Source organism: Chrysochloris asiatica, unplaced genomic scaffold (genome assembly GCF_000296735.1).
Source record: "Chrysochloris asiatica unplaced genomic scaffold, ChrAsi1.0 scaffold00017, whole genome shotgun sequence".
NCBI lineage: Eukaryota > Metazoa > Chordata > Mammalia > Afrosoricida > Chrysochloridae > Chrysochloris > Chrysochloris asiatica.
Window position 1 is genome coordinate 15,575,224 of NW_006408535.1, and position 25,806 is coordinate 15,601,029.

Genomic DNA, 25,806 nt, shown 5'->3' on the forward strand with positions numbered 1-25,806 from the left:
TAACAGCAGGGGCAATGGCAGAGGTGGTGGCATGGAGAGACAGAGCCGCTTTGGGCTCTAGGCCCATAGACTGGGCAGAAGACTGGAGACAGAACATGCACTTTGGGCATTCACAGACTAGCTACTTTGTAACATTTGCCAGAGCAAGGCAGAGGCCAAGGCGCTACATGACTGAGAAGCTGAAGACAAGAGTGAGGCATGTCTGCAGTACAGCAGAGAAGAGATGTCCCTGATAGGAAAAATACTGCATCCTGAGGCATGTTTTGATCCTGAATTGTAACCTGTTCACTGCCCTAATAAAGTCCATCATTGTGAATATTGCTCTGAGCTTTGTGTGGCCATTGCAATGGATTATTGAACCCCAATAAAAGCAGAGATTGTTGTTAGGGATGGTTGGTATCAGAATTGGGTAACAGAAGTTGTAGGATGGAGGCATGACTGTCCTCCACTTCACAGGACTCCAGATTGGGCTGGTTTTGATTCTCTTTCCTCCTTGTGAACAAAGGAAGTTAGACATGGCACCCATATGGTGTCTGCAACAGGATTGTAAGAGCTTAGGGATTTGAACCCAAAGACCGTGACTTTTGTTGTCTCAGATGCTGGTGACTCTGTGTGAATTCAAACAAGTCAGATGAACTGTTTTCAAGGTTTTCATTCATAAAAACAAACTACTTAAGAAGGTGATCACAGTTTTTAACTTATATAATTTGTATGAGATTTAAGTGTAATAACATAGGTAAATTTGCCCAGTCAAATTTAAATTGTAGAGCAAGTAGTAGGGGACATTAATCAGTGAGGGTGTTACCAACAGATGCCATTCATTCACCTCCCCAGTAGCAGGTCTAAATTTGCCTTTCTGAGGCTGGCCCTGGGCAGAGGCCAGTACTGTAGCCTCCTTTAGCTGGTCATGGATAATCTCTTCCCAATTTGAGTCCTTAGAATAATGAATTTGGTTATGGGAAACAAGGAACACATGATTAAGTAATTATTTTCTTTTCTCTCTGAAGGGTTATCGTTAAAAGTAGCGCTTTCCAACCAATGGCATTGAAGCTGCATGCACAGATCTAAGTGGCCCAAAGCCAGCTGGAAACCAGCGAAATTCCTGATGCAATTTCCCACATTTTGTTGCCACAGTACCTTCGGTCCTTGCAAATTTTGCATTTCTGCCCACAAGCCTCTTAGCTTCCACCTTGTTGGTTCTCCTCCGTTGCTGGGCTTTACTGTCTTTCCTCTCCAATACAATTTTCCCTAGTGTCTAATCCTGCATTTAGCTTTCTTACTGCCTTGAAGAGAACAGAAACATTCCACAATTTCTTTTTCTCTTTTTCTGAAAACTTAAGATCCTGATCCTTTCTCTCATCCCAGACCAAGTTATAAAAAGGAAACACTGTTCTGCCTACAAAGTGATGGATTTTCCTTTTTATATGCAGCCCCCTCACTCCCTGCTCTCCTGGGTAGTGCACTGTGGCTTATATGTCATTATTCTGGGTGTCATATGAAAGGATTCCATTCCATTAAAACTCTGAGATTTTAGAGAATAGAGAATCATAAAACTAAACCCTGTCCTCTTCTGTATGACCAATGACAGCATAAGACTTTTGAGAACCCATAAGAGGCAGAACATGGTAAGGGTGTTTCCACACACATAGGTTCTTTTAAGTCTTCTTATCTGAAGTGTTTTATGGCTTAGCAAGGCAGGGTAGGATATCTTTGTGTGTGTGTGATAAATAACAATTTTTATTCTGTAGCTGTTTATTGCCAATCATGAATCTGACTGGTTATAAACATTTTGGAAGACCCTGGGTAGTGCAAAGAATTAAGCTGCTTGGTTGCTAACTGCAAAGCTGGAGATTTGATTTCACCTAGATATGCCTAGAAAGAAAGCCCTGGTGATTTGCTTCTGAGAAGTCTATGGAGCACAGTTATACTCGGACACACATGGGATCACCAAGTGTCAGAACGGACTTGATGGCAATTGGTCATTTTTGTCTTATTCTTCCCCAAGCTCCTTCACAACAGCAGTAATACAAAAAACCCTTGATTAACCATATATAGAAGGCCTGGTGTGGTGCTGTAGAATAAACACTGGACTGCTAACCACAAGGTCAACAATTCAAACCCACCAGTCACACCACAGAAACCCTGTACAGGGCTGCTATGAGATGGTCCTTAACAACAACAATGTGTAAACAGTTGAGAAATATTTTAAAATCTGACCAGGAGCAATAATCAAAGGATGAGGCCTAGACTTCCTAGAAGAAGAGGTCTGCCCAAAGTTTTCTTTCCAAAAAAGAAAACATAAAAAAAGTGTTATTGTAATAAATCTCTTTAGCTTATCTGACTAAATTCCTCCAAAACTCTAAAAGGGATTAGAATTTCAGGTCATAAATAAAAGTCATCAGGGCTCCTTAGTTGCAACAAATTTTAAAACATTTACACCTAGAAGATGGTATACGGCAAAGAAATTCACAACGATACAGTAAAAAAAAAAAAAAAAGCAAACATATTTTCACTTACCGGGATCTACAATAGCTAAAGCTATTTATTATTCTGACCAAATTGTTGACCACAGTGATGATTAATCTACTATGAAGTAACAATGAAATGTGGTTCTGTCCTGTTCTTGTCTTTGAGTCTACTGGCAGGGAAGGACACTCAGTAAATATTAGTAAATGTGCATAGTCTTTCAGAAAATGGACTTTAGAGTCAGTCCAGAATTTGAACTCCAGTTCTATCATTATATATGACCTTGGCCATAGAACTTATCCTCGTTGTGCCTCCTTTTCCATCTTCAGAAAATCGGGATTCTAACACCAATCTCACAGGATTGCTATTAGTACTACAAGAGTTGTATACTCACAATGGAATAGTAGATACCTGTCAAAATCAATAGATACGGTCACCCTCAACAATGGGAGTGAATCTCAGCATTAAAATATTAAATAAGAAAGGAAATCCTAAAAGATAACATACAGCACATTGCCTTTCTAAGTATAGGCAATCCCTGAATTACAACTATCTGAAATGTCTGACTTATAGAAAACTCATACGTGCCCTTTGTTGTCATTGTTGTTAAGTGCCGTCGAGCTGGTTCCAACTCATAGCAACTCTAGGCGTCTGAGGAGCAGCTGGTGAGTTTGAACTGCCGATTATATGGTTAGCAGTCCAGTGCTGATCCTACAGCACCACACCAGGAGCCCAGAACTGTCCTCTGCCCTCACTCGGAAGCAACAGAGCCAACCTCGGCTTCCCAATCACCTTTTCTTGCTGCACATGAAGCTTTTAAATCATTGATGAGGCTTTGAACCTCTTCTTGCACTAAGGTAAGGATAAATAAGAACTATAGGCACCTGTTCTGACTCAACAACAAATTGTACTTGAAGACGTAAAAACACATAAAAATGATTAATTATTAAACAAAAACATGGTTGTTGTTTGTTGTTAACTGCCATTGAATAGGTTCCAACTCATAGCGACCCTGTATATGGTTTCCAAGGAGCAACTGGTGAGTTTGAACTGCCGACCTTACAGTTTAAACTGACCTTGCTTAACCTACAGCGCCACACCAGGACTACACAAGTAGGGAATATAGGACTTTTAATACTGGGATTGGTTAGTTTGCCATCCCGCTAGGTTTGAAGGAGCCACTCAGAAGCAGGAACAGATGATCACATGACCATCATCAATAAAGAAGAGCATGAGCTGAGCGAGAGATCCTTACCTAAAAAAAGTGATGAAGACAATGACCGAGGCAGCAGCATGGAGACAGAGCAGTTTTGGGTTTCCCAGCCCACAGATAGATCCAGTAAAGTTTGCAGTAAGCTGGCTTGCAAAATGTGCCCTTTGGGCATCTACAGAGTGGCTTAAGGAGTTTTGTAACACTTGCCAGAGCAGGGTAGCAGGAGCCACGTGGCTGAGAGGCTGAAGACAAGAGCTAGGCATGCCAGCAGGATGGCAGAGAAGAGGCATTCCTGACTGGAGAACTGATGCACCCTGAGCTGTTCCCAGTCCTGAACTGGACCCTGTTTACTTCCCGAATGAACCAGATAGTTGTGAGTACTGTGAGTTCTATGTGACCATTGCAAAGGGTTTTGGAACCCAGATGTGAAGCAGAATGCTTGGGAGGGATGGTTGGTGTAAGAATAGGGTAGAGAAGATTACAGGGTGGAGGCATGTCTGACCTCTGCTTCATAAGAATCGTCCTTGGGCTGATGTTGAGTTTGATTCTTCTTCCCCCATGTGAAGCCAGAGGACCAGGCATGGCCATTTTTGAAATAGGGTTCGGGATTATGCTTATTTTAGGTGAAGAAAGCAGGGAAATGAATGGGCTCAGAGGAACCACATGGAGTAGACTATTGTTAAGGTCCTATCTTTCCTTAGGGTTTGAGATCTATTTTGCTATTATAAATATTTTTGAAACAAATTAGATTACTATGAGGAATAAATAGTGCCATTAAAAAGAAAAATGTGCTAAGGGAAATAAACAATACATCTTTGAAAAGTATAAATCAAATGGCAAAAAAGCATGAGATGTTCTCTGGTACTTTTAATATAAAAAAAAATTCTAGGATTATTTTTGGCACTAAGGACCTTAGGTGTGGTGGATAAGCCCTGGATGTCCAACCTGCAAGGTTGTCAGTTGAAACCCACCAGCTACTCCTTGGAACTCCTCTAGAGGGTTGCTATGAGTTGGAACCGACTCTATGGCACTAAACAACAGCAGCAGCACTTAGCAAATACCGGGTTGTGTTTGCTAAGTGCTCAATTCCCACCCACAGAGACCCTATATAGGGCTTCCGAGGAGCGGCTGGTGAGCTTGAACCACCGACCTTGCAAGTCAAACAGCTTTGCAGTCTGGTGCATTAACCCACAGCACCACACCAGGGATCCAAATAATGGGTTAGGTGTAGTAAAACTTCCCCTTGTCATTGTTTAGTGTCCCTGAGTCAGTTCGACTCACAGCACGACCCTGTATAGGGTTTCCAAGGAGCAGTTGGTGGGATTGAACTGCCAACTTTGTGATTAGCAGTTCAGCGCTTTTCCTACAGAGCCAAGTCAGGACCCCAAATATTTCCCTAGTGGGTAGAAAGTGTTTGTACAACTTTAGCAGCTCACTAGGAGTCCTAAGTATCACCTAATCGTCTCAGGTTTGAGCGCACTCACACACTTCTTCTCTCTTTCCTTTTAAATTGGTTGCTAGTACTTAACTAAAAATGATATTAATGCTATTGTACAAATTTTAATCATAAAGATAATGGCCTTTGGAAGCAGCAAGAAAGTAAGTGCAGAAATGCTATACTTTCATTTACAACAATACCAAACGTGGGGAAAAAAGCAAGTAATTTTCAAATATCTATGCATGAGATAGGCCAGCAGGTAAGTAGGTTAATAAATAATTGTAATAACACACTTCCTGTTTTGCCTCCAATTTTTATGTTAACGTCTTTGGATTTATAATGTGAAATTTCTATCCTTTATGAATTCATGATGATAAAAAGTAAAATAATAAGTGCTTAGCCTATGTTAATTTATCATCTTGTGAGGTAAGTACTGCTGTTAAGTGTCATCAAGTCAGTTCCGATTCCTATCGACAGTTCTGAGGAACAGCTGATGTCTTTGAACCAAGGCCTTGCAGTTAGCAATCAAGTGCTTATCCTACAGTGCCATACCAGGACACCTAACTACTATTGCTGTTGTTGTTAAGGGCTGTGGATTTGGTTCTGTTGCAAAGCAACCCTGTATAGGGTTTCTGAGGCTTTGTATGTCTGAGGGAGCATAAAGCTTCCTCTGTCTCCTCAGGAGTGGCTGGTGGGCTTGAGCCACAGACCTGTGGTTTGCAGTCCAGTGTTTATTGTATGGAGCCACCATGCTCCCAAGCACTATTGTTGTTAAGTACCTTGAGTTGACTCCATCTCATAGCAATCCTGTATAGGGTTTCAGAGGAGCAGCTGGTAGGTTTTAACTGAGAATACCATTTTATAAGTGAAGAAATTGAGGTAATACAAGGTGCAGTGCAATGGATTATTTCATACAGCTTTTCTACCCATTGTCCTGGTAACACCTACCAAGTAACTCTTGTTCCTGATGGACCTGGGTAAGAAAAGGTGGGAGGAGATAGATGCTAATAGGATGATATGGTTCAGTTGAGATTTTGATGAGTTAATTGTAATTGGAAAACTTGGAACTCTAATGTGGATTTAAAATGAGTCAGTTCAGAAACAACAGAGGGATCTCACTAACATGAAAGAAGACGCTGGAGTGAGTGTGTTCTTTGAATCCCAAGGTCCTTGCTCATTGAACCTCCTTGATCCAGGGACATAAAGCTGTGACATGGAAGGAATGGCAGAGGAACAGCAGGAGAACCAAGAATTCTCCAGCCCACAGAGCAAGTCAAGCTGAGTGACTCTGAGCAGGAGATTTACTTGGAGAGTAGGATACCTGCAGGCACTTAACTGGGGGAACTAGGTTGATTAACTTACTGAGCCAGAGCCAAATGACGACAGACTGAGGCTTATGGTGGTAATGTGTACCCTGTGAGCATTTATCAGCAGCCCTGAAAGACCTTTATAACACTGGCAGGGCAGAGAGAGGCGGTCCTGACTGGAACAACTGTGCCCTGAGCATTTCTGACCCTGAATTGTCACTGGTTAACTTCCCTAATAAACCCCATAGTTGTATGTTGTCTGACTTGTGTGGCTGTTGTGATGAATGATTGAACTCAGCTGAGAAGCAGACTGTGCTGTGGGAGGGATGGTTCAGTGCCATCTTTGCATGGGATTGTTGCTGTTTCTAAGTGCTGTCGAGTTGGTTCCGACTCAAAGGCACCCTGTATAGGGTTTCTAATGAGCAACTGGTGGGTTTGAACTGTGACCTTGTGGTTCTCAGTACAGTGCTTATCCTATAGTGCCACACCAAGTGTTTAGATATGAAATATTACCAAGGTCACACAGTTGGCCTGCAATTTGACCTAATGCCAAAGCCGATGCCACTAGCTAGTTCACTAAATATACAGAGAATATACAATGGAGAAAAAATATACAACATCCAGCAAGTGATTTGCCAAGGTGTTTTATAAGGTACATGCTAAATTCAAATACCCCAAACAAAACCCACTGTCACTGAGTTAATCCTGACTCATCATGACTCTATAGAACAATGTAGACCTGTTCCATCCTGGTGTGGCGCTGTAGGATAAGCACTCTACCACAAGATCGGTTTGAACTGTACGGTCAGTTCAAACCCACCAGCTGCTCCTTAGAGACCCTATACAAGGTCACTATGAGTCAGAACTGACTCAATGACACTTAACAACAACACAGAATTTCAGAGACTGCCTCCTTTTCTTCTGAGAGGTGACTGGATGGTTTGAACCACCTAATTTGTGGTTAAAGGAGCTCTGGCAGCGTAGTGGTTATGAGTTGGGCTGCCAACCTCAAGGTCAGCAGTTCAAACCTACTAGCGGTTCTGCGGGAGAAAGATGAGGCATTCTGTTCCCATAAAGATTTATAGCCTCAGAAACCCTGTGCAGGGTCACTATGAGTCGGAACCAACTCCATGGTACTTAACAACAACAATTTGTGGTTAGAATCACACTGCTTACCCAAATGTGCTATTTGGTTGTTGTTAAGTGCCATGAAATTGGTTCTGACTCATAGCAACCTTGTATAGGGTTTCTGTTGAGCAGCTGGTGTGAATCACCAACCTTGAGGTTTGCAGTCCAATGCCAATCCTACAGCCATACCAAGAGTCCACTGTGCTACTTACTTGTTGTTAAGTGCCATTGAATCGGTCCCGACCCATAGCGACCTTGTTTAGGGTTTCCCAGGAGCAGCTGGTGTGCTTGAACCAATGACCTTACAGTTCAAACGGCTACCAAAGCTCCTTTAAATTCTAATTTCACAGAGATCAATCCCTGAAGATTTCATCTCCCTATAGAGGGAGTTAAGGTGAGAGAACTAGAGATGAAAGACCAAATCATGTGAATAATAGATTTTAAATAGTAAAACCATTTGTCATAGCAAGATATTTTCATTTCACTTTTAGTGTGATCTTGTCAAATTGATGGCAAAAGTGGAGGCTTTCAACCAAAACAATTTGTAGGTGCAGTGGCTCCAAATGATAAATACTGGACTGCGAACCACAAGGTCCACGGTTAGAGCCTGCCAGCTAGTCCTTGGGAGGAAGACAAGGCATCCTGCTCCCGTAAAGATTTGAAACCTCAGAAACCCTACACAGGGTTGCTATGGGTTAGAAACGATTCAACAGCACTGAGCAACAATGTTAACAGAGTTCCTGGGTGGTGCAAATGGTCAGTGTGCTTGGTTGTTATCTGAAGGGTTTGAGGTTCCAGTACATCCGGAGGTACCATGGAAGAAAATCCTGGCAACCTACTTCTGAAAAAATCAGCTACTGAAAATCCTATGGAATAGAGTTCTGTATGGAAGAAGGCCTTATGTGACTACCTTCGCTGACAGTTTGTTGGATGACTGTAGCGCAGAGGGGATGTGATGAACAAACCCTGGATTAGAAGGTTTTGAGAAGAAACGGTTCCTTGGTCCCGAGAGGTCCTTTCCTTCCTGGTTTTCCTCTTTCTTCTCTTTCAGGCTTTTCATGCTAGAATGTATTGTGTTACCATTCATTTTCTGCAACCCCAAAGTCTCCTATCGGCTAGCACCAACCAGAGCTCATAAACTCAACCTGAGTTTATGGGAGGCTTTAAACAGTAGGGGCTTTATTTGGGCAGTTAGGGAAAGTATTAAAACTTTAAGTGCTTTTGAGTAGATATTGTGTAAACAATGGAAATCAGCCTGAGAAAAACCTTCCTCTTCATGGACATACAGTGAACACACATGCAGCTGTGTTGATAAGGTTCATTATTCTAAATAATGAATTTTGTAATGTAGAAATGATTTTTTACTTTCTCCCCTCCATAAAGAGTTCATTCTTTCTTATGTAAAAATTATGTTTCCTTTTGTTAGCATTAATGGCCTTCAATTAAATCATGTGCTTTTATCATATCAATTTATAGAAGTATTTTCAGCCAAGTTATTTATAGACTATTTGGGTCTGTCTTTCAAAAGTCCCCAGGAATTTTTCTTTAATTTATCAGTGTCCTCCCTCAACAAAACACATAGCAGCAGAGATTTGCCCTATACAGTATGAATTTGCTATGCTTAATGTTCATCTTATATATACACAGATATTGGCAAAGAAGAAATGTAGAGGGTATCGATAAATTCAAGGAAACGTTTAAGTGCACAGTGATACACAGATACATGGGTATCATACTTTATGTTCTTGATAAATATTTCATCCCGACCATAAAGAAAGCTTTTTATCAACTTTGATTGTTTTTTTATTACCTTAAAGTATTGCAGTTGTTTCTCAGCATTCATTGTTCCTTCTTTTTCTTGTCTCAGGCAGGAATTGAAGATGAAAAGCTCTGTATCTCTTAGCCACCCTTTCAGTTCTTTGATCCTGACCTCCAGCTGCCTTACCAGGCTTCCGCTTTCAGGAGAGAGCACATCACGTGGACCAGACCCACTGTGCCCCACCATTGTGTCCTGGATTTTCTCTCCTAGGGTTTTCTAATGTATCAGATTAAACAACAACAACAATGACAACAACAAAACAAAACAAAAACATAGATTAGTTTAGGCAACAAAAACATTTTACAGTATGCTTGGTAACCAGTATCACTGGGAATGTGTCCAGCTATACTTGGCACCTCACTACTGACAAGAAATCCAGATTAGCTCCTTGTAGTTAGGATTCAAATTCTCAGACGGTGTGTGTTGTTCCACCTCTGGGGGCTTAATAATACCTCATTCACTTTATTTTCTTTTAACAGAAAGAACACATGGCCCAAAAGTTCACCTATGGTCACTGATCAAAATTCATTTGAATTCTCAGGACAGGAGTTTATAGTAAACAATCCTCTGCCTAAAATTTCTAGGAGACAGAAGTCCTAGTTTAATCAATATACTAAAGAGGTCAAGAGAACATTGTGTGTCGAGAGTTAAATTCCTTCTTTGCTTTATGAAATGTGAATCCCTAAACTAGATGACTATTGGGTTTTAAGAAGGGTGGTCAGTCTCTGATGCTCTTGTTGAATTTACTTGATGTGGAAACTCTTCAACCCTACAATTCTTCTCACTTTGCATTTGTGGATGCCAGATTTTCTAATACATGTGCTAAAATAATTTCTGGTTCTCTGTACTGGAAGTCTACTTAGAAAAACCATGCTGACAAAACAGTAGTTGTGAGGGAGGGAGGTTTTGGGTTTTTTTTTTTTTTTTTTTTTTTTTTTTTTTTTATTTTTTTTTTTTTTTTGCAAACACTATCTTTGGAGAATGAACAGGATTTAGTCTATAATGATGAATTCAACTTACAAAATATGCTTTAAAACACAAATAAAATTAAGTCAACAGACAGTCAGCTGCTGTGTGGTATTCTGTAAACAGTATCCTTAGATCATAACAGAAAAATCATCTTTCGTGGCATCACCCTTGTATTTTCATGGTGCAAATATTGATAATTTGAAGACCCTCAGTGGAATCCAGATTTGCTATTGTTTTTATGCTGTAACAAAAGTAGCAGCAGGAGGTGAAATCAATGCCCTTGGAGGGTAGGGTCACAAAAAAGAATTTATTGCCACTTTTTTGTTCTGGAACAGTTTGCAATCATAAATTCTTCATAAACAGAATACTTCAGAGAATGGTCCGTCTTCATAAATATACGACAGAGGACATCAATTTCATTTAATTCACAATTTGTGTCAGCACAGCAGATGCCAATGCCTGCCTTGATAGGGTTGTTTAATATGCAATTGAGACAGAGTAATATGCAGCACAGGGGACAAAATTTCACAGATTAAACTGTACGCACCACTGACATTTCATTCTAATGTATTTCCATTCCACACTGTTCACCTTAGATGAAAGTAATATTAAAAACCATATCCCTCTATTTGACTATTGTTAGAAGTTAAAATCCTTGTCTTTGATTTTTTTATATGCCAATTAAAATGTAATCATGCCAATTAAAACAGTATGCCTGGTGGTGTTACTGTATCACAGGTTTTGTCAAAATCTCCCTTCCACCCCTACTCTTCTCAAAAATCATTACAAAATGCTGCATATTTTATATAAATGATGGTTTTTGTCAAAATGGCAACCCTTTTAAAAAATATCTGGTTCATAAACGGTGACTATTTTATTTTTGAAACAATGTTGATTTAAAATTTTGGAGGAAGCAAGAGATCTGGCATATTTGAAAAAATTTTCTGAAAAGACTATCATTAGTTATTCATCAAATTAGTGTTAGATACTTTAAAATATCCTGTAAGCAGGTTGTCATTTCATCTATTAAACCCATAAGGTTCTTATATATTTTAGTAAACAACCTTTAAAATATATCAACACACACCCATTATGTTACTCCTAGACTCTTATAAGATCAATGAATACTCTCAAACTTAGTAGGTTCTTATTTAAATCACAATATTATAAAGTAGGGACCACTCACTACTATTAGAAATTAATGTAAGAATTGGTCAAAGTAAAAACTTTTAACATTTTAAGTTACTTTGCTGAAATACAGAGTGTAGTGGAATTAGATGTGAAAAGCAAGGACTTGAAGTTGCAGTTTTTTAATCACCTAGATTAAACATGGCATCAACTGAAGTCTGGCATTTTTCCAAGTCAGCCAGCTTCATGGAGAGCTTTTTATTCAAAATATTTTGGGAGTACTATTTTGTTAAAAAAAAATTAAGACAAAAAAATGGAAGGCATGCAAAATTATGCTCCAGAACTGACATTACCTATACTAAACTGTTATAATTAATCATTTAGGTAATTGACAAATTTAGCTTACCCTTGATTTGAAGTGAAGGTAATTTAGGAAAGACGTTGATGAAAAAATAGAGTTCAACCTTTCTCTCAGCTGTCTTCCAACAAAAGGACGGTACTGTCTCTTGCACACTGCCATCCTGGTCTGTGGGTAACAGAATCTCTATATTCCCTTTTTGCCAGATTCTTGCATCTCAATCTTTGGCTGAGACCCAGCCCATCATTGCGTGAAATGAATTACATGAAACTTTTTTTTTTTTTTTTTTGGCTTTTGTTAAAATTGAACTGGAAATTGAGGCACAAAACGGGGTGGGGGGGCTGATTTAATTCTGCAATTCAAATTTGGGTTAGATCTGCATCCTTGTTTTGGTGGCTTTAGTGTGACTTGAAAGCTGTCATGACAATCTCACGTTTCATCTTAAAGGTACAGTAAATAGTTAAACAGTGGATGTCTCTAGCATGTACCTTCAGAATAAATTCTATTAACATTCATTCAAGCATGACAGTCAGTGTATATCAGATATACTATATTATAGTTGACTTGGTGCATACCCATAATACATGGCATATTTTACTTACTTCTTATGTATTAAAGAACTAAAATTATTAAAATCTGAGAGGAGACAAGCTCAGAATAATAATAAAAAAAAATTCAACAGAAGAGGAAAAGCAGTGTTTTTTTCCCCATAATAGCATGAATAGCTTGTTTGAAATGTAGGTAGTGAATTGAAAGAGAGAGATATTTGTGCCTCAAATTAGAAATCAGACAGATAGAGTACTTCACTACACAAAAAAATACACACATAACCTACAAACAGTAATAAAAATGCAAATACCCCAAGCAGTTCCCATTTTTTCTTAATTGAATCCACTTTTTCAAGGAGATCATTTGGTAGTAAAACGCCACCTTTCTTCAAAGCTTCAACCTTACTGAGTAGCTCCATCTTTTTCGGTTGCCTGATGGACATTTCCACACTGTATCGCTAAAACAGGAAGAGAGAGACAGAGATCATTAGGAAGAGAGGATTTCTTAGAGAACTTTTGAGCACAGAGCTTCCAATAAAATATAAGAGAAGATTAAATTTAAGTACCGTGAGTAGTTGATGAATAATGTTAAGAGCAGCTTAAATACTAATTTACAAAAGAGGCTAAAAAAGTTCGTGAAAAAATTCCATGAACTTTTTGAAGCTGCCTCATATTGCACAGGGGGAGCACGGTGGCTCCATGCAATAAGCACTGGACTGCGAACAACAAAGTCAGATGATGAAGCCTACAGCTGCTCTGCAGGAAAAAAAATGAGACTTTCTGCTCTGAAACGATTTAAAGCCTTGGAAACCCTATATAGGGTCACTATGAGTCAGAACTGATTTCACGGCACTTAACATACACAAACACCAGAAATATACTAGTTTGTTGACTAAGATTTATGTCTTTTGATCTTTAAATTATTCCAAACAGGAAATACTTGGTCAAGAAGAATTTAATAGTAGCTAATTTGGGAAATTAAACATTTGACTGCCAAGTACCGCCCACCTCTCATCAAGCCCCCAACCCACCAGTCTCAAAGTGGTACAAATAAAATTATAAAGACATGACTTCCTTCTTACCCTATTGTTGCTGTAGTTGTTATGTGCTATTAAGTCGGATCTGACTCATAATGGCCTTGTATTGGGCTTCACAGACTGTAAACTTTTGCAACTTATTACATTAGACAAATCTGCTGCACAAGACCTCTTTAAAGTGTTGAAGAGCAATAATGTCAGTTTGAAGACTAAGGTGCTCCTGACCCAAGCCATGGTATTTTCAATAACCTCATATCCATATGTAAGTTGGACAGTGAATAAGGAAGACTACAGAAGAATAGAAGCATTTGAGCTATGATGTTAGAAGACAATGTTAAAAGTACTATGGACTACCAAAGAACCAATCTGTGTTGGAAGAAGTACAGCCAGAGTGCTCCTCGGAAGCCAAGATGACTAGACTTTGTCTCTCATACTTGGTACATATTGTCATGAGGGACCCGTCCCTGGAGAAGAATATCATGTTTGGTAAAATGAAGGGTCAGAGAAAAAGAGGAAGACCTCCAACAAGATGGATTGGCTCAGCGTCAGCAGCATTGAGCTCAAATGTAGCAACAATTGTGAGGTTGGCACAGGACCAGGCAGTATTTCGTTCTGTTATGCACAGAGTCGCTATGAGTCGGTACCATCTTGATGGCACCTACCAAAAAGAAAACCTTTGCAGGAACAGAAACTTGCATCTTTTTCCCGCAGAGTAGCTAGTTTACTCAGATCGCTGGTCTTGTGTTTAGCAGTCCACTGCTTATCCTACAGAGCCACAGTGCACACTTGTTACTCTATAAATCCAGTGAATTCCTTCGTAATATTTTGTTTACATATTTCTTTTCCTTAAAAACTCTGAGTGGACTTGGGAAAGAGGTTCCAAATAAATAGACAAAAGAAAACAATTGCTTTGGGAATGGTTAGATGGCTGATCTAGTTAGTCTTCCTTATTGATTACTGTAAAATGTTCCCAAACATCAAAACTGACTATAGAATGCTCCCCACTAACATACACTGTATTCTGACAAACTGCCAAGTGAGTGTCTTCTAAAAGATGTTTTGCTAGAGGTAATATAAGTGCCATTTAATCTGACAGTTACTATGGTGATTCTCTTCAAATAACTCCATTTGGATAGTTTCATAGTTACAAAGTTTTATATTATGAATGACTATAAATTACTGTCACTGTATTCTTAAAGTATATATGTAAAAACATCTCTCAGTAGAAAAACTCAATTCTGATTAAAAATATCAGACATCTTTTACATTTTTAGCCCATTTCCTAAATGTAATGGCAATCCCCAAATGTCTTTCCTTGGGGTACAAAGTTAGGTCATTGAGGTCCTCAGTAGCATTGGCCTTTGCCATAAATGAGCTAAGAGAAGCACCCTTATCAGATATAATAAGAAAAGCTTTTGTCTGGGTCAAATCAGCAAGTTCAAAGCATGCTCTAGCACTTGGGTGATTTTATTCATTTTATAAATATGATATCATATAAAACTGCAAGCTACAATAGAATTGGAAGCAGCTTAAAAGAAAAGGTGTGAAATCAGTTTCAGTTAATAGATCTTCAGCATTTGCATGCATATGTTTGCATACTTTTACTTTCATATTTTAATCTTTCATTTACACTAAACATGCACATCATTTGTATTATGTAAACTTCTCCAAATGTTAGTCATTTGTGGCTCACAGAACAAAATGTTTTAAATGAGGTGATTTAAAGCATTTCATATTATTAATGAATGTTGATCAGGGTGTCAGAGTATCCAAAATTGCATGAATATGCATAGTGAAAAAAATTCAAGTGTTGCTTCAGAGCTCTTTCAGGATTTGGTCCGTGCTACATGGGGAATTCTGATTGTGTTTCCTAATGGCAGACAATTACTAGGACCACATTACCCCAACACTTAGGGAAGAGGCTGTCCACACAAGCTTTCTGGACTTGACACTCAACAACTCTTCTAGAAACATAGGGTTTTATTTGTCCGAGTTGTGAGTGGAGGAAAGGACAATCTGCTTTATGTAATCAGATTTCCATCTAAAGATGATGTAGCTGACAAAGATTTACATAATTAATTCTGTAAGACTTCGACATGATATTGAGGGAACTAATATTTCAGGCAGACAGAGGAATCCCATTCAAACCTTTTATTTATGCCACATGAATTACACACAGAAGGAGTCCTCTGGCTGTGCCATGTAGCAGTAGCCTTGACCAGTTATTGTTTGTACTTGTGACAAGCTCATCCCTGCCCACCCCCCAACCCCCATTTACCTCAACTCTGAATGACACTTATACAGTAGATCAGTCAAGACAGAATAAAGCTTAGATGTGTTCCATAAAAATGATAGTCTTGCAATCATAAAAATACTAAAAGCAATTAATTTAATTTTAGACATAATCAAATCATTTTCTCTGTGAAATGCGCTACAAATACTCTCTGCAACCAGTATTATAAAAGGTTATTTGATTTAAAAAGCTTGTCTTTATGTATGCTCTCTGTCCCCATGTAACGTACTGTATAAACAGCTTGATGAAAGATGTGAGTGATGGACAATGCCTTCAAACTATGAAAGCTAAGAGAATCCAGTTAATGATTAGATGCACCGCTACGTGAATGAAAGGTGCTAGAATGTCATGTAATTTAAGGTGAAAATATTTATTTTGATGTTTGGAGCACTCCAAAGGTTGAATCTGATATGATTTAGAGCCTTAATGCTGAATGTGTACTAATGCCATGAGAGTTATGTTTTTGTTGACGTTAATAGTTTTTGCTCTTCTCTCTCCAACATCTTTTCAGAAATGTTACTTGGGGAAAATCAACTGCCAGCTCTATCAGTTCTCCAACATCCTATCAAGTAGTAGAACTGCTTTATCCTGTAGTGAGAAGATAATTTAATCTTCATATTCATTCTGCCCACGAGCAAAGGCTGCCCCATTGTGTCCTGCAGTCTGAGGATGTTGTGGTGTAGACAACTCTTCAGTAGCCAAAAATGAGATTAGCAAAGTTAAAGTCAGATGGCTTTTCTTGAGTGCTAAGGTAAATAAGCATCCAGTATTTAATTTCCCCACAGCACCTGCTGTGGGCCTCTCTGTCTAGCCAAAAATAAAATATACTCTATTGAAAGGGCATATTTACATTATTAAGTGTATTTGCTTGGCCAATTCAATTTTGACTAATGAAGACTCCTAATAGATATGTGAATGATCTAAATTAAAGACACAGGCCACTCCTATTCTAAATGCTACATATTATTTGTCATGTACAAATGTCATATGTGTATGTGTATATATATGTGACATATTCATCTAAAAATAATTAAAGTAATCATACATACTAGTTTCCAGGTTTAACTAAGAACTGAACAAGTTTGGGGAAATTTTGTATTTAGTGCTAACTTTTTAAAAACAAACTGCAAAAAATGGAATTATTAAACAAAGCTTATAAAAACAAAGATTTCTAAAATAAATATACTCAGAAATGCATGAAAACTTGATTGAGATAACTTTTTTTTTTGACAGTTATGCTAAAGTCTGTCCCCCATCATTTAACAGCATTTGCTTCCTCCATTCCCAAAAAAAAAAAAAATTTTTTTTTTTTTTTCTTTCTTCTTCTTCTTTTTTTTTTTTTTTTGTTGAAAATCACACCGAAAATTCTGCCCAAATGGAGACTGGAACAATGCCTTGAAACAGTGTTAATTGTCACCATGGAAACCAGAAGAATAAGCCATTTTGAAACTGGTATAGAAGGCACACATTGAGCAACTCAAGCATTTTTCTGCCTCCCTCAATGTTAAAGAATAAGATGCCTTGTCACTAAGAGGTCACAGAAAGAAAACATCATGAAAGGGTTGTAGATGCTCACTGTCTAGTAAATAAAAAAAAAAAAATAAAATAAACTATCTACAGCTAATGCTGTAAGACTCTGCCCGGTGAATCTTTTTGAAATAGAAAGATCATCAAAAGATGACCAGGATTGGGGGATGGATTCCACCTAAGCAAAACTTCAGGGCTATATTATGTGAACCTTGCCCTCAAAGCTCCCTGGGAATTCTGCTGTTGTAATAAAACTTCAGAAGAGGAAAGAAAAAAGGCTGCATGATGGAATTCAAAATAATGCTGTAAAAGCACACAGAGAGATTAAGACATCCATTGTAAGACTTTTGTATGGTGCTTCTGTTGGTTATGCTGAAAAGAGACCAGACATTGCGGAACGGAGAGGGAAGCTTTGGCTACAAGAAACACAAGAATGAAACCAAAGCATTTTCTTGATTATTAGAAAAGGGCTGTCGGACTCTGTGTCATCTGAGTTTGGGTATTCACATCTTGCACCATATTACTTTTAACTGGTTCATGTAAGGAAAGCTAAAAGAAGACGAATGGTCTAGTTATTATTATGACGAGTTTGCATACCTTTCCTGGCACAAAGTAATACAACAAACAGCTGTTTATATAGCATAACATCTTTCCCTCCATAGACATGTGATAGATACATAGACACACAGACAGCCAGACAGACGTTTACAGAGAGATAGCTAGCTACCTAGCATACACTAAGAAAATAAAATCTATCCGAGTTCTGCAACAAGAAGGCATATGCTAGGAAAACACCAAAACACCCAATTACTGAATTACTGGCAAAATTACGTGTGAAAATATTCATTTTTGCACAAAAATGCAGTCATGTGTCTGTCTACGACTCTCACATTGTGTTTTCTAGCTAGTGTTTGCCCTCCTCATGCGAGGCTTCATGGTGGCCCCTCAGCAAGTCCATGCCTAATGCCATTCAGTAGTTAACAAAGAGTCTTTTTATACAAAAGTCCAGGGTCCACAGCTCAGCTATACATGCCGAGTGCAGGAATCTGCTGCTGGAGACTGGTCCCGCCTTCACAGCAGCTCTTGTGCTGCCCCCTTTTTCAGAACACCAGCATCCGGCAGGCATCTCACAATGCATATGTGATGTTTCACATGGATCCAGTATCACCAACACTTGGGGAAGATGTTCAAGATCAGAGAAGAGGGTTCAAACCCATGACATATAGTCGTTATTTCTTGCAAACTCATTGTATTTTTTACCATAAGCAATTTAGGGTGAATAATTGCACAGAGAAATTATAAAGACTCCTACAATTGTCCTTGTAAATTAATAATAGGCTTTCTTGATTGGGATAAATTTGCTGCTGAGGCTTTGGAAAAATTAAAAAGTGCAATGTCATTTAAAATTGCCAGAACTCGCACAGCAAATTACATCTGAGGTTAAGAATTGAGTTTCCCCCCCTCTTCTAGCTTATTCCATTTGCATGATCTGGAAATCACATTACATTGGCCATGTATTGTTAATTGGACATAGATTGCATTATCTTTAATATAAATCAAACTACAAATATTAAAATGAATTGCAAATTCTCTAATAGAAGATCATAAAACAATCTTTTTTAAAGTATCTCCCATTAATAATTTAATTCCAATTATATCACTCAGAAAACTTAAGTAGGCGACCTGGCAACTTATTTCCCCAGTCATTTCTTTTACATAACAAACACCTAAGTTAGGCTTTGTTAGTAAATGTAGCCAGAACAGAATTTATTGTTATCGAACAACAATAAAAACATCGATAACTAAAAACTTTCATATAACACCAACTCCATATGTCTTGTTCTTTCCTTATCCACATAAAGGGAGAGAAAAAGGTCGCTTGTAGAACAGTTTGACTCAGTTCAAGAACTATCATACCCTCTAAAATTATGGTATCGATCATTCTTATTCTACTTATCTTATAAAAAGGTTCTCCAACCTCTTGTGTTTTTCTATAAATTTGGTATATTTCTGAAGCTTTTGCGTGGTCTTTAATGAGTTTATATTAAATATTTAATACTGTTTAGGGCATATCCAGTACTACCAAAAACAGTTATATTCCCAGCAGTCCCACTGTTTCAGGCAGAGGACTTGATTGATCCTCCTAGCCTGAATTGAGTAGAATGAAAAGAAGCAGTTGGAAAATAGCTGCAATCATTTAATGCAGATGACCTCTGACAGCCTCGCAGCTCTTCTATCTGAACAGAAATTTGCATGGGGTCTCTGTGCAGAGGAACAATGTAACCTAAATGGTAGACAATCTTTATTCTAATGAAGTGGGTGTCAAGGTCAATGTAAAACTGCAATGATAAATGGTGCACCACTAGGCAAGAGAAGCTGCATAGGCATTGTAGTGCTTTCAACATTCATTGCAGACTGAAATGCACTGCGTGAAAAGCACAAGCCTCTCTTTTCACCATAACGTGTTAATGCGCCAATGCTGAAATGATTTCTTCAAGATGTCTGCCTGTTGACATGTATCTTATTGCAAAAATAATGCAAATGTGGAGCAGTGGCAGAGGGGGAAAAAAAAAGAACATTTTTAGAATTTAGCTTTTTCCTGAAACAGTTATAAAAATTGAAATAAAATGTCCCCAAACAACAAATGGCCTGACACCTAATGTAATCCTTTGATCCCCCTTTCTTTTCTTTGTCTATTTAGACCTGTCTTTAATTAGCTTCAACCAACCAACCTTTTATAGAGTCCTTCATTGGGTACTTTCATACTGAATAACAGTAAAAGAGAACCAAGAGGAGAATCATTCCAATATTTACTTTTCCCCTTCATTTCTAAGTTTTCTGCTTAGTTTGAAGTTAAGATCTTGAGGTGATGCTGGTCCTGAAGAAAAGTGTAATTAAAAAGCTTGTGATTTGTAAAAGAAAATAACTATATTTTCTGGTGTAGGAAATCTGGTCTAGAAATACTTTCTAGTGAAATATAATCTGGTCATCTGACTTTGTCAAAATAGCTATCCAACAATAATTACACCATTCCTTCAGTTCATCTAGCAATTCTACATCCGCCAGTATTTTTCATTCTATAAAAATAAGGACAGTGAGCTGCTTTTTAAAATCCTGATCTACTTAAGCCTGTATAGGGAACAGTGTTTGCTAATACATTCATTAGCAACCAAGCTTTTAAACTTCATCAATTAAACAGGAAATGAAGTTACACCATTAGTTTCACAATTTGCTAAAATACTGATAAGAGCATATTAGTATATCCATTTGAGAAATATTTCTAGGCTCAACTCCTAATATGTGATAAACTGGTTTCATCACTGCAGTTGACATTTTTTTCTGATTCTGGTGACTATGATATATTCACCTTTCCCACACTACGCTTCCTGCTACAAACAGATTTGAATCATGCAGTTACAGTTTATACTAGGTAGGAATGATCGCGAGTTCTGCAGCTTGGATGACTAGGAGCCTATTAGCACAATCTATTATAAAATAATGATACTGTTAGTTTGTGACTCTGATAAAATAACAAACTCAAATATAAATCAACACTCCTGAAATGATAATGCAAAGGGGGAAAAAAATCTCAACATAAAGGAGAATTGTGAAAAAGAGGGGGAAAAGTTACTGATGAAACTGTTTAAAAAACTGTACAGCTTCATCTGTGTGTGATTTGTCAGGTCTGAAGCTTTGACGTGCCCAAGGGGCAGACCCCAGCGGGGAGTAGGCTGCCGAGCTAAATAGCTGTGAAAGAAGTCTTAATGTAGGATGGAATTCAAACTAACCTTGACATGACCTCAGGAAAAATATGCAAAAAGTAAAATGAATGCACTCTGCAAGATACATCCTAATTTTGTGGTGGAGCTGGTTAGTTTTACAAACATAACTGAGACCTTAAAAGAAAAATAGAAAGCTAGTAAAGGGGGAAAACTTTGGAATTCAGGCATTGGGGAAAAAAAAAAAAAAAGTATGCAGGCATGATGTGTTACTGTGAAGACATGTGAACCATTTGGAAACAATCCAGATAAAAACCCACACGGAACAATATTGTTGTCAGCCTATCTATTCAGGCATTTTTTTTTTTTTTTTAGGATGAATATAAATGACACAAAGCCAAGATTACATCATTGCATTACAAAGTCTGTTGTGGCTTTTAGCTGAACAAACCCCAAGGATCTATTGGTTTAGGACAGTAATTCAGCAAGGAGATTTTAATGTGCTGTTTGGTCCTCCAGTATCAATAATAAATAGAAGAATTTAAGGAAGAAGCCTCATGGGTGCCCTTCTGGCTCTTGATCTGTGTTTAATAAGCCACACACAAATTTTAGTTGATCCATTGAATCCTGGTGTAGATTTATTATAAATTTTACATGTTTTGAAGTGATTGGCTTAGAATGGCATGTTCTCTAGTTTTCTGACCAAGAACTGGCTAACTCACTGGATATATGGAAAATTTAATTGAGTGTCAACTTGTGTATAAATTCAATCCTATTGCCTTCTCAATGCAATTTTGTAGCAATATCAGTTATTCACTACACTACTAACCTGATTTTGAACATAATTAAATTGCTAAGAACATATACCCAAAATCTAATGACTTAAATCCCTACAGCAAGGATGTGAATTCCTGGATCAGGTGTAGGTATTTCCATTAGATTTTCTTAAGCTTGAAGTGAACACATGGGTGCAATCACATAGAAGCATAGATGCACAGTGAGTTTTGCTGAGAACCTGTTGAACAACCATACGAGCATTTGTAAAGATACTTCTTTAATATATACTATTACTTGAGTGCAGGTGTGGCACTGTAGGATAAGCATTGGACCACAAGGTTGGTTTGAACCATAAGGTCAGAGGTTCAAACTCACCAGCCACTCCTGGGAAACACTATGAGTTGAAACTGATACGATGGCACTTAACAACAACAACATTATGCCATATTAGGAGCATTGGTGGCACTGTAGGTTAAGCACTGAATTATTAACCACAAGATCAGCAGGTCAAACCTACCAGCACCTCTGTGGGAGAAAGGTGATGTTTTCTGCCTTGGAAACCATATACATGGTCACTGTGAATTGGAACTGACTTGAGAGCAGCTAATATCACCACCAAGGGGCTCTGATAGCATAGAGTAGTGGTTGCGAATAGGGCTGTGAACCTCAAGGTCAGCAGTTCGAAACTACCAGCTGTTCCGCAGGAGAAAGATGAAACTTTCTGCTCCTGTAAAGGTTTATAGCCTCGGAAACCCTGTACAGGGTTGCTATAAGTTGGAACCAACTCCATGGCACATAACCAATAACCAACCACCACCACCACCAACATTATGCCATGTAAGGAGCTATAGGTGGAGCTATAGGATAAACACTGGACAGCTAGTCACAAGGCTGGCAGTTCAAATCCACCAACCCCTTCACAGGAGAAAGTTGAGGCTTTCTGCTTGCTACAGTACAGATTTATATCCTTGAGTCAACTATGAGTCAACTCTATGGCAGTGGAGTTTGCGAGCTTTGGGGCTTATTATGCCATGGTGCTCTTTTTTGGTCCAGTCTTATCCAATATTTTCACGAATGGCATGAATAAGTAAAGCATGCATGTATATAGCATATTTATCATATTACCAGATTATACTAATCTCATTAACCAATAAAGAATAGTAAATACTTCAGCCCAGAGATCACAAATCAAATTTTACAGTTAGTGGTATGCTAGTAAACTGGTTCTGTGGAAAAAATAAATTATTAAACCCTGATTTGTAAGTATTGCCAATTTCCCTGGTGTAAATACTCATATATCATCATGGATTCCAAAGTGCCAATGGTTGTTCTGCACTCACTAGATTCCTGAGTATTTAGTAATTGGCTCTCATGAGCCATGTCTAGCCAGATTCTGCACGCCACCACCTTATAGGTAATGTCAAGGAATTGAGCTGGGCAAGGATAATTCTTCTTCTATCTGTCATATTCTAATTATTACCAGTAAAGAAATATTTTCCATACTAAAATGAAAATGTAGAGTAACTGTAATGATTCCTGATATGTTGTATCTCTGTGTCAGAGAGACAAGAGGAAGTAGTACAGACTTTCGATTATGAGAACCATCAGAGGGAACAAGTTCCACCTAAAAGGGGCAACCTCTACTCTGCCAACTGTTTCCATGCCAGAATATGGCTGCAGTGTGACCAATGTATTGTTAAGGGAAGCCGCGGGGGGGGGGGGGGGGGGGGGGGGAGAGAGAGAGAGGCCAGAGATACATAGTTTTATGTGGAATCTAACATTTAAAATATTGTATTGTAACTTTTTAACATGTCTGTAAATGGGATTCGAATCTTCAGGCAGCTGCTTCACAACTGTATTTTAGAGGATAATATTTTACTCTAGAGGGAACAAAGTAAGTTGGCATAGTGTATCAAATCAAAGAAGGAGAACTACATATTTTAAATCTGGTTAATTATTGCACTTTCCCCACAAAGAAAGAAACAAACAAACAAAGCCACTTCATTAAGAATGGAAGTGACAAGACTTCAATTATTTTAGGTAAAATATGTATCAATGGAAAGATAAACTTTAAACAAAGCAAGCGTTTTTGGTCTGAATTGAAAGAAATAAAAAGTTAAAAATAAGAAAGTTAACAAAACAATCAGCTTGATTGTGATCTGCTAGTCCCAAACCTTGATTCTTGGTGTAGGTTGGGTTCCATTTTTCATAAGAGACCTGTTGTTATTGTTAAGCACTGTCAAGTCAGTTCTGACTCATAGCAACCCTATACAGGGTTTCCAAGTAGTGGCTGGTGGGTTTGAACCACAGATCTTGTGGTTAGCAGTCTAGTGCTTATTCTACACCAGGACCCCCATAAGGACCTATTGTTGTTATTGTTAAGTGCCATCGAGTTGGTTCCAACCCATAGCTACTCTGTATAGGGTTTCTGAGGAGCAGCTGGTGAGCTTGAACTACTGACCTTGCAGTTCAAACGGCTTTGCAGTCTGGCACATTAACCCACAGTGCCACACCAGGACTCCAACATAGAGACCCATAAATACAGAGGTATTTAACTAAGTTTGAGGTATTGGATGAAACCTTTCAGGTCCTTTACTTGATAAATATAGGAAATCTCTGCTGTAGAATATATGCAGTTATACCCATGTTTCCATAAGGCCCTTCCTGTAGATTTGTTTTCAAAGACAAAAAATTACAAAAACGCTACTCACAAAAATGTCCTGTTATAAATGTAGACCTTTCTTCCACAGACACCTAAGAGATGTCCTAGAATCCTTGTTGCTAGCAGTGTGGGCATACTGGCAATTTCTCCTCTATGCTATGAGACATGGCACCTATGCTACATTATGTTGGAAATCTATACATCTCAGTGGATTCTCTATGCATTCAATGCACATCAATGACAGCATGGATCCTATCCATCACATATCATGACTGCTCACATTGCAGTTTCATTCTGTTATTAGGGTTGCCTTCCTGACATGACAACATGTAGCAAGAACAGTTGCACAGTTCCATAGTTTCTCTATTGGAGTATGCAATGTAAGATGCAAAAGAGGCAGGCAGAGCAGCAAAGAAGGCACTGCAATTCAGCTTTCCCCTTACAAACACTTTTGTTTTTTCATCACCCAACCTAAATAACATCCAAAACATCTATTTCCATTTAATTTAATTATCTATGTAATTTAAGATTTTTAAAATGAAGCAAAATAACATTAAGAAGATGAGAAAAGAGAAAATTCCTGATGTTAGCTGTTCTCCATCAAAAGAATTAGATTCATTTGGTATATTAGGTGAATCTAATTCTTTTGATGGAGAAAAGCTAACATCGGGAATTTTCTTTTTTCTCTTCTTAAAAGTATTTTGCTTCATTTAAAAAATTTTAAATTATATAGATATTTCAGTTAAATGAATAGATGTTTTGGACGTTGGAGTCCTGGTATAGTGCTGCAGGTAACTGCACTGGACTGCATAGTTAATTTGAACGACAGGGTCGGCAATTCAAGCTCACTAGCCGCTCTTAGGAAACCCTACACAGGGTCACTGTGAGTTGAAACTGACTGGCCAGCACTTAACAACAATAATAAACCAAAACAAAAAACAACCCTACTGGCATCAAGTCAATTACAACTCACAGCAACCCTGTATAGGGTTTCCAAAGCTGTATAGCTTTACAGGAGTAAAAAGCCTTATCTTTCTTTTGTGGAGTAACTGATGGATTTCAACTTTCAACCTAACAGTTAACAGACCAGTGCTCCTTTCCCCTAATATATGCTGCAAAGACCTGGGGACTCTTGGGCCCAGAGTTAGTGACATAGCCACAGAGGACAAGAGTGGAGAGTGAAGTGTCCAGCTGATAAGAAGATAGGGCATATGCATAAGAACATCCACACTTGTAGATAATACCCACTTGACCTGGCTTCATGTCTGGAGGATGATCAGAGCTCAATGAACAGAAGAAAGAAGAGGGGAAAAATGGAGTCATCTGATACAATTTGATGAACTTGACCTACACCTATGGATGCAGTAGCTCAAAAGAGGGAACAAGTCCTTACAGCAAGAATCATCCCCCTCTCCCC

At 38.3% G+C, this 25,806-nt stretch overlaps 1 protein-coding gene across 1 annotated transcript in view; it reads right to left on the reverse strand.

The window, feature by feature from the left end:
- Window positions 1-25,806, reverse strand: part of AKAP6 (A kinase (PRKA) anchor protein 6) — a 516,985-nt gene that overhangs the window by 94,034 nt on the left and 397,145 nt on the right. The window contains exons 9-10 of the mRNA XM_006835360.1: window positions 12,686-12,832; window positions 9,363-9,587 (exon numbers count right to left, since the gene is read on the reverse strand). Coding sequence (XP_006835423.1) covers window positions 9,363-9,587; window positions 12,686-12,832 — 372 coding nt within the window. The remainder of the gene's footprint in view (window positions 1-9,362; window positions 9,588-12,685; window positions 12,833-25,806) is intronic.